The sequence below is a fragment of the Cricetulus griseus genome, chromosome 7, assembly GCF_003668045.3.
Source record: "Cricetulus griseus strain 17A/GY chromosome 7, alternate assembly CriGri-PICRH-1.0, whole genome shotgun sequence".
Lineage (NCBI taxonomy): Eukaryota > Metazoa > Chordata > Mammalia > Rodentia > Cricetidae > Cricetulus > Cricetulus griseus.
Window position 1 is genome coordinate 103,496,335 of NC_048600.1, and position 9,986 is coordinate 103,506,320.

At 47.1% G+C, this 9,986-nt stretch overlaps 1 protein-coding gene across 1 annotated transcript in view; it reads right to left on the reverse strand.

The window, feature by feature from the left end:
- The window catches only part of Hlf (HLF transcription factor, PAR bZIP family member), a 51,320-nt gene extending 41,612 nt beyond the window's left edge, over positions 1 to 9,708 (reverse strand). The window contains exons 1-2 of the mRNA XM_027426271.2: positions 9,594 to 9,708; positions 7,174 to 7,509 (exon numbers count right to left, since the gene is read on the reverse strand). Of these exons, the coding sequence (XP_027282072.1) occupies positions 7,174 to 7,509; positions 9,594 to 9,708 (451 nt within the window). The remainder of the gene's footprint in view (positions 1 to 7,173; positions 7,510 to 9,593) is intronic.
- Positions 9,709 to 9,986: the final 278 nt, after the last annotated feature.

The window sequence follows — 9,986 nt, forward strand, 5'->3', positions numbered from 1 at the left end:
ACACTGTTTCCCTGTTCATAAACCTCCAATGGCTCCCCACTGCCTCCGGACACAGTTCAGGCTCTGAAGCCTGCTATGCATGAGGTTGCCTCGGCGACAGACCATAGACCACCCATTCTTTACTGTGTCCTGAAGACAAATATTCTGCATCAGTCTGGACCTTGTTGCCCAAGGGCCCTGTGGGCTTCATGCCTCTACAGTTCTGTGCCTCCATCCTAGCTCTCCCACATCTTCTGGGGCCCTAGCACTGGATCCAGCTCTTCTAGGAAGCCAGGCCTGGGGCACTTCCTGTGGGGTCTGTCAGCTAGGGCTGGCACTGATCCCTTCCACAGTTTTAAATGTTATGTGTGTCTTCCTCATTAACATTTCACCCTCCTTTATTCAATAGACACTTGAGGTCTCAATAAACTCACCACTTGGCACTGAGAACACGGTTTGTCCTGGCACTTATCTGTGTGCTGCAAGTTTGAACTTCCCTCTGAAATGACCACCCCCCTGGAGACAAGCAACCAGATCTTGCCTCATCTGTCTTCCCCTAGGAGCACAACGGAAACAAAGCAAAACCTGATGCTATTTCTGGGCCTGTCCATCCTGCCCCTGGCATCTTACAGCCTTCCCTGCTCCAGTCCAATCCCGGTATCATTGGAGAAAAAGGCAGAGGAGCTGACTTGTGGGAAACACGGTGTCTGCCGGACCCTTTTTGCAGAAGGAAAGTTCAGGAAGTTCGTGGATGTTTTACCCAATAAAGGAAAACATGGAAGGGGCAGGAATATTACCTTCTGAAATGCTAATAAACATTTTTGCTGGTCACCAGGAGTATCAACTAAATCCTCCTTTTCCAATATCTTAAATAGTCTTGCTTTCCCTTCTCCTAGGGTCAAGTGCAGTTATTAAAACTTACTATAAAAGATGTAGGCTATGGCATTGGAAGATTTCCTAGCAAATAACTCACAAGATAAATCTATGCAAGAACTTTTCCAAGTTGCCTTTTGTTTGCTTGCTCTGTTTTTTTTTTTTTTAATCCTGTAAGTGAGGAGAAAGGAGTAAAGGGCACTTGAATTAAAAATCCAGAGGCTAAAGGAGGGCCAGATAAGACAAAGTAGAGAAGCAGAAGAAAAATCCAGAGTCCTTGGCCTGAACTCTGGTCAAGACTCTGAGTCTCTGGCTCAACCCCCTAAGAGAGTGATACTCACTGGAGATTAAGGGGCGGGGGATGCTCACAGTGGCTGTGTACCAGGCTCTGGGCTTCTGCGCTACCATGCATTATCTCCAATGACCTTCACAACCCAATGAAAGAGATCCTACAATTATTCCAGAATTCCAGATGGGAACACAGAGGTTCACATCACTTCAATGACTTACCTGAGATCACCTGGGAGCCTGGAAGTGGCTGTGTCAGGATTCACACTTGGCTCTGTTTCTTGGAACCCATGCTCTAGAAGCCATTGCTACCTTGTCTGTGGACATCCATGTCTCAGACCCAGGACATCCTGAGACACATGAGCCACCAGGCCCTTAGGTCTTGAGAAATTTAAGTTTAGGGCAAAATAATGGTTCAGCAGTTTAGGTGAAGATATTTGCAGGGGGGTAGGTATGTGTGTCACACACAAAGAATGAACATCACTGGACCAAACACTGTACCACCTGTCTTTCTCCGCCTTTTGGTTGCTCTTAATGTGTTTTTCCATCTTATTAGTTCCTCTATCTTCCTTCTCCCCTTCATGTTCACTGCTAAGACATAAAAAAATGATTCCTGGGTAAAAGTGATTAGTGCAAGTTGGAAGAGAGGTACTGGAGTCACATAATAAATCATCACTGTCTCCTCACCCTCTGGCGTTCTGCATTAGGATGTCATCAAGGCTTTCTCCCAACTCCCCCACCGTCGCTCCCTTTCCTCCACCTAATTCTGTCTTTCTAGTGCTATTTTTCTAGTCTGGTAGGCACAGCGCTGAACCGAAAACACTCTGCCAAGACCCTTGGCAGCAGCTGGCCTCCAGGAATCCTGCCCACAGCCACGGTGCAGGAAAGACAGAGGAGACAGGGCCTCTGAGAGGCAAGCCAGAGGGCCAGGCTTAGGGGGCTGGCTTGGATGCTGGTCAGAACAGGTTTCCCCGGCCTATCAATGGCCCTCCCTTCGGAGCTCAGCTTTCTCATGCTAGGGTCAGGATTACAACTGCTCACTGGCACTTGCTATAGTTCTCCTGGGAAAAGAAGCAAGAGGGAGGAGGGGGATAAAAAAAAAAAAGACAAGCCAGTACACCACCCAGTGTTGGGCAAGCTCCACAGGGCATGGCCACGTGCCTGGAGCACACGGTCCTGCAGGCAGGCAGCCAGGGTGCCCAGGGCTCCCATGAGAGAGACCTAGGGGTGGGGGATAGATGCTGGGTTGTTTCCCACAGGCAGAATAGGAGCTGCCAACCAAGAGACGATACTGCTAGGCTAACATCAAGGAAGTAATTCATTCTAACCCAGGAGGGAAAGAAAGGTCACACCAGATGCAAGAATGATCGTTGGGCATGCTGAGGGAGAAAGAAAGAAAAAAAAAAAAAGCATGTCCTATTTTTGCAGAGGGAAAAGGACTAGATGAACACATCCCTAAATGGAGAATGGGGACAGGGAATCCAGCCATTCCTTTCCCCTGCCACGGCTCTCACAAGGGCACTTTATACTGAGCTTTCCTGTGCCGGGCACTTCACTGCATTTTGCCACGCTTTATCTTGTTTAAGCCTGATAAAACTCCATGGGGAAAAGATTATTTATAGCCTCCATTCTATTTCCACGTAAACTGGGGCTTAGAGAGGTTAAGCAGCAAACACAAAATGACCTGGCAAGCCAAGGGTGAGTCTAGGGTAAAACCTCAACCTCCAGTACCAAAACCTACATTCCTACCACCAAGCTGTCTTGCTTTCCATTCCCCTTCCCAAATGTCTCTTGCCCCAGGCAAGGGATTGCTATTCTGTCCATGTCAGCAACGTGGACATGAGAACAGATAAGTCTGCCTCTTCCAGGGCATGGTGGACAAGATAAGTAATTCTAAGTGACCACATTCAGAACAAAAGGGGCTTCTTCTTATCTTTCTTTCAGAATTCTCTTGATCCAAATGAAGTAGAAACTGCCAAGATTTTTAAGGTGGTATTTATGATACCATCACTCACAGGGCTCCCAGCCAGCGGATGGTCATACGTTGGGTAGGAAAATATATGATCCATAGGTCCTTAAAGTAATCTTTATCCACTTTTCTCTGTGGGACTTCCCATAATCCTAAAACCATCTGCCCAGAGCTCCCCACATAATCACACGAATTCCATAGCTGGGATTTCCCTCCCATGTCAGAAGTCCTACCACCAAGGACAACAAGCAGAAAGAAGACACCAACTTCCTGCTGCAAAGCTACAGCTCATGTCCCCATCCCCTTCTCTCGGTGCCACTCACTCAGAGTTCTCTCTTCCTCCGTGTGTCCACACGGAAGGGAAGATTTTTCACTTTTCTGTGCACCCAGCCTTTATTGTAGCTCAGTCCCTGGCCTCAGGACTGAAAAGGAAACCTTAATTCTCCACTGAATCTGAGCCTTAAAGTGGCAGGACACCCAAAGCTATTTAAAAAGAAAAAGTTTCAAATGCATCTTTACAAGCACAGGTTTAAAAATAACTCTGCCTTTGTCTGCTATAGAAGACTGTCCCTAAAGGGACAGCTGTCCTTAAAGCAGTCACTCAGTTCTCAGGGCAAACAGATTCTTATTTTTCCAAGTACCCAGCACACAGCCTCCAGGAGCAATGCTGCCCCCACTACCTCTGATACAATCTGATGTGCAAACGACAAAGCCTACAGAATAACTTCTACCATCCTGCTAGGCCTCAAACAGCCAGGGTTATGCATTCAGACACCCTGACGCCTCCACACCCAAGATCCACCACTCTCCCCTTCAAGAACAGGAAAACCACGGCATCATCACCACTACCACAGCTTTCATTGTGTCTCTGGAATAGATCTTCAGGAAAAATTTTGTTTCTTCAGATACTGAGTCATTCCTTGATCAGACACCTGCATGGGGGAATTGGATCAGGATGAATAGCATAGGGAAAGGGTCTGGGGAGTGGTCATGATGAACAGTTTTCAACTGTGTTCACCTTGTCATTCCAAAATACTCTCTAGCTAGATCCATCTCATCCTGCATGATCTGTCAGTCTGGCTTCACTACCTTTCACCCAGACAGGTAGTACTATTGACACAACACCATCGGGCTTAACTCAAAAGCTGCATACTGAGCAAGCAGTTGAAGGCAAATGTTTGAACAGTGCTGCACTGTCTCCTGGCTACCTTGATGACTTCGTTCTATCCCCTAAAAGCACAGGACACTCTTATTAATATACATTTTTTTTTCTTCTTGGCAACCCAATGTCTCCAAATTCCCAAAAGTTTTGCCATAGAGTATTATAGGGGGATAAAAAGCACTCATTTTTTTAATGCTAGTAGCTTAAGTTAAGTCTAGATTTTGTACCCAAGTTGAAGGTCCAGGGGACTTTTGGAGGTGACTGAAGACATTTTTACTTGCCCCAATTGCAGGGTGAGTGTCACTGGCATCTAAAAGGGAGAGTAGGTATATCCCTTAATATCCTATAATCCACAAGGCTGTGTAGCACATACTTGCCCTCAAGGGAGAGTGCCAAAGTTGAGCAATCTCAGTTGAGTCTGAAATTGCACAGTTCCCAGAATGCTCAGGGCTACATCTGCACTCTTCCATTCTGAGGACTTCTTTACCTCAAGATTCACTTGGTACTTCTATTCTGGTCACTCCTGTGAGCTATGAAGAATAGTCAAGAACTCTGTCCTTTTTCTGGTTGGCTTGAGATAACAAATCCATCAAGTGTGTCCCCTAGAATTTCATTTCTCAGTATGATCTGTATCATGAGCAACATTGTATGAATGGCAGAATGTGATCATTTTTTATCTATTGTCATTTGAAAAGGAGTTTTATTTTTTTTTCTTGTTACAACTATCACTGAATTCAAACAACAATTCAAAGAATGAAATCATTTTGAAATGTAATTCCACTACTTTTTAAAGGATATTTCCAGACCCCTTGGTATGTTTCTTCTGTAACTTAATAAGGTGATACCCACAGACACTTGGGAGCTCCTTGCTATAGGCAGCAACTCTGGCTGGGGAATCCCCATCACCTGAGCCATGGACCACTGTGGTCTCTAAGGAACTCTGAGAAATTACTTGAGCCTCAAATTCTAAGATCCCAATTTCTCACTCTCAGTAGGAATACCCTAGATAATACGCACAGGGCAAAAGCCCTGATATTCCCCTCCAGAGAAAGGCTGTGTACTGTATCTAGTGACTTTAGGAAGGTATTTCAGGTGACACTGTCATAACAGTAAAAGGTAGCAACAACCACAACCACCTGAATTAATGAAACACCCGAAGCTAGCCATCTGACCTTGGTGCATTGCCTACAAATTCCAAAAGAGCCCCATCAGATTGAGGTTATACCTTTCTATTAAAGGGGAAACTGAGGATCCAGGAAGTTATGCCATTTCTAAGGTCACTCAGATATGCAGCAGAGTGTGGGAAGTGCCAGTGTCCACTCTCTGGGACTCTGCTCTCCCTGTGATGCATTATTATATCAGGCATGGAGAGGCTATGTATTTTGCTAGCTGCCCCTGCCAGAAAAGAAATTAAAGACACTGGCACTATGCTTCCTTCCTAGTAAGCCATCTAATACGCATCAAGGGGGTAATACAGCTCTGGGGATAGCAGTGGGTTAAGATTTCATTCCAATAGAACCACGGCCTAGAGTTATCAACCAAGTGGATTTAGGAGATGGGGTAAAATATACTTGAAAGCCCAGAGATACACGAAAGGGTGAACTTGAACTCTGGGACTAACCCATAAAGGTAGGTGTGATCTTTCCTCCTTCCCCTTCTTCCCTTCCATTTAAACCCTGCTCTGTGTCTGACAGAAATTTCTGCCTGAGTCGAGGACACAGAGTTCAGCCACAGATGCTAACACAAGTCTCTCATTGTCCTTTTCTCTGTCTTCCCTGCAGCTAAGACCTTCTGTTCAGTGACCTTCCTGTCAGTTTTATCAGTCTGAATCTTTGTTCCTGGTACCTGTGCATAAAATGATCTTTTTTCCTTCTTGTGCGCTGCTGTGGTATATTAAAGTTATGGATCCCGGGCTGCCATGGCCTGTGGTTATCCCTGCTCAATTGGCAATGGGCTTTAAAGCCTCGTTCCTGCCAGGCAATGCTTCTCTGTCATTTTAGGACCTCTTTTATTATTCATTTGTGCAAATGTGTGAGCCTGTTTAAGTGGAGGGGTGTATGTGTACACGTGGGTGCATGTGTGTTTGATTTGATTTGGCTGGCTGCCCAATAATCTCAGCAATCCTCCTGTGTCCACCTCCCCAGCACTAGGATTACAAATGTGCCCCCAGGCCTGGCTTTTTCCATGGTCACTGGAGGTCAAATTCTGGTCCTCACACAAACACATACTTCTCTCCCCAGCCCTGTCATAAGCCCTGATAAAGGTGGAATAAATGTGATGAACAGATGACAGTGAAAGGAATATAATGGCAGATTGGATCATAGGAACACAAAGTGCCAAGAAGAAAGAGGCTTAGCCTCAGTGAATAGGACAGCCTGCGTGTATTTGGATTCTAGGTCTTAGCCAATGACAAGAGGAGACAGATGAAAAACCAAAACAACTGTGCCACACATCTACTGGCATTGACCTCTTTAGGCAAGAGAGGAATGGATATGGGTTAACCCAGCCTTCTGGGGTCTACCCAAATTATCCAGCAAGATCCTATTGTCTTTGTGTTTAGGGACCAGGGGAAGAGGGCAGGAGATAGGATGGATGTTTACATGAACCCATTAGGCCAGTCATTAACTCCAGTCTAAAGTTGGTTCTCCTGGGAGTTGGTTAAAATGAACACTCTGGGTTTACACCATAGACCTGAAAACACCAGCTTTCTAAGGGCAGGTCCATAGTGTCTGAATTTAACCGACTCTGCAGGTGAGAGCTGCGCATGCTCACTGAAGGAGGAAGGCTGTTCAAAACCGAAAGAGGAGAGGGCTCCTCTCTAGGAAGGCGGGCTAAGGTCTCCCACTCATGACAACCTCTCCCCTGACCCCCACATTTAAAGGGTGAACTGTCTAGAATTTACCTGGTCTGATAGGGCTCTGCATACAGTTCGGAGATGGGATGCCAGGGTGGAGGGGTGCAGAGGCCCGACTGCTGAGGTCCATGACCGACGGTGCAGTGGAGGAAGCCGGTTGCAACCCAGGAGGGTGAGGGCTGTGGTCATGCTGCGATGGGCTGGGGGGGATGCCATTTTCTGACAGAAATTCTTCCAGGTCCATGTATTCCAACTGGAAAGTATCTCCGTCATAGGGAAGGGTTTTGTCCCATAAGGTGGGTCCCAAGAAGGCCGACTGGGGGACGGTCGGGCTGTTGCTCTCATCATCCAGCTTCTTTCCTTTGTCTTTATCTTTGCTAAATGCTGAAGAGGAAGGGAAAGGGGAGCTTTGTTTAAAAAACAGAACAGAAAAGGGGTCATCCTCTCACCAGCCTTCCTGCCATCTGCTAAAAAAACTACTTCTCGGGGCCACCAAGGCCCTCTGGGTGCTGTCGTTTGTGAATCTGGAGTTTCAACATCTTCCTATTTACTTTGGAAAGAAAGCACCGTTCTGTAGAACGGGGCTACAGGCTGATTTGGAGTAAAAACAAGAGGACAGTCCTTGGTGTGTTATTTGCAGGGACAAGTCACTGGAATCTATGTTGGGAAAATAACACCCAAGATTATATACAAGTAATGTGACTTTTTTTTTTTTTAAAAGGAAACCACCAATAAACCTGGCATGATTTTATCTTTCCCAAATTGATTACAGTAAGAACTTGAGGTCGTTCAGATTTATAAACCAGATTATTCAGGCTTAATCTTAGTAAAGCAGCCCCCCCCTGCATTTCCATAATACTAGTATCCCTTTCCATATACTACCTCAATAAACCTGCAAGACTACAACTATCCCCATTTACAAGCAAGATAAGAAGGCTCCTGTCTTAGAAGGGGCCTGTGGGACATGGGTGCTGGGTGGGGGTGGGGGTGGTTGAGGAGAAGAACTTTGAAACTCATCCATCTACTTGAAAAGCCACTGGGACATATTTAAAACGAGTAAGTAGTTTTAAACGGTGGTTTCTTCTTTCTTTTCCCCAAACATTTAAATATTACCCAATTTACAAAAAAAAAAGGTATACATTTATGCATCCCATCTGAAGCAGTGTTGCTGCAATGGTGCTGAATTATACACTAGGTTGGAAGAATGCAGCTGTTTTCTGCCTGCAAATACAGCTCCCCAGATTTGGTCTTTACCAAGCTCTCTGCATTTTGCCGATATCCAGGTGTGGGCGGAATCTAGGATTACAGAATTGCTTCTGAGTTTTTATTCCTCAGAGATATACAGCCCCTGTGCCACTCATTCTAATCTCCAAATCCTCCACAGTCTCATTAGCGAGTTGGACTTAAAACATCCACCGCAAAAGCCTACCACATCCGCTTTCTCTCAAATGCTACTTCTTAAGGCGCGGGAGGGTACGGGGTTGGGGGGGGGGGCTTCTGTACGCGCAATCAAGCACCAGCAACTCTTGCAACGCAACAGGCGTTCTCTCCCAAAGAAAATGATTCAAACACCCCGAAGCTATTTGCCAAATAATCTTTCAAGACTTTATTCAGGAGCCGCCTGATTTGCTTTTGTCATTGTGATACCACCAAAGGCAAGAAACTGCATCCGCCCAAAACACAAATCCGTGCGGCATCGGCTGGTTTCCCCACCCGGTCACACATGCATTGCCCCCCCCCCCCACCTTATCCCTGTCTCTCCAGCTCCAGCCACGGTTGCCTAGGGAAGGTTTGAGACTTACCAAGAAAGGGCTCAAGCCAGAGGAGGCTCCTGCACGCGGTTACACGTGAGCCTGCTCAGCTCTCCCCTCCCACCGGGAAGAGTGCACCGGGAAAGTGTCAGCGCTGGAGGCGTGCACCGCTTCCCGCCGACAGACCACTCCCCCCACCGCCACCCCCACCCCGCTTTGTGAATTGCCCCGCTGCGGGAGAAAAAGCCTCTCCGCTCATGCCGCGTGAGTTCACAATGCAAAACAGTAACGGAAACAGTAATACAATCCAAATATCCAGGCTGCCAAGTGAGATGACCGCCCCCCCCCGCTTTACTCGGACCCCCTGCTCTAACCTCCCCCCTCCCCCCCTCGCCTTTTCTCCTTAGTCACAGAGACAAGGCTGTCCCGAGGAAGCTCATGTCCTGTCACTCCAGGCAGCGATCCAGACCTGTCAAGTTCACCTGTCACCTGCGCTGCAGGAGGACAGACCTAGACAGTGCGGGCCAGGTCCCCAGCGCTATTTCAAATGTCACCCCCGGAGGGATCCCCTTTGCTTTGAGGAGAAAGAGTGGGGGATGAACCCCCCAATTTCATTAAATCCAAGCAACGGGAAGAAAGATGCGGGTGCCAGGACAAGCAGGGGATCCCTGGGAGTGTTGTCCCTTCCCTGAGCCCTGCTGCCCAGGCAACGCTCACCGTCTTCAGGATGAAGGGGGAGCTTCAGCGGGTTCTCCAGCAGGGACCTGAGCACGCCGTAGGGAGGCGGGATAAAGGTGGGGTTCAGGGGGAGCTGTCGGGACATTTTCTCCATCGTGATGCACTCAATTGTCTTTTAAAAAGAAGGCCAATCGCCGCCCCAAAATGTTGCTGAGTTTTTTCGTCCGTCCTTTGCCAACCAAAAGTACTCGCTCTCTAAACAGTTGCAGACAAGAAAGAAAAAAAAATGTTTTTACTTCTGTCTTGGTAAATACATCAGCATACAAATATCAAAATAAAAAAAAAAAAACTTTCTGGTTCTCAATGTTGACAGTCCCGGGAAAGCGAACTCAGCACCGCGGGCTCCTCTGGCCCTGTGCGGGATGCTCTCAC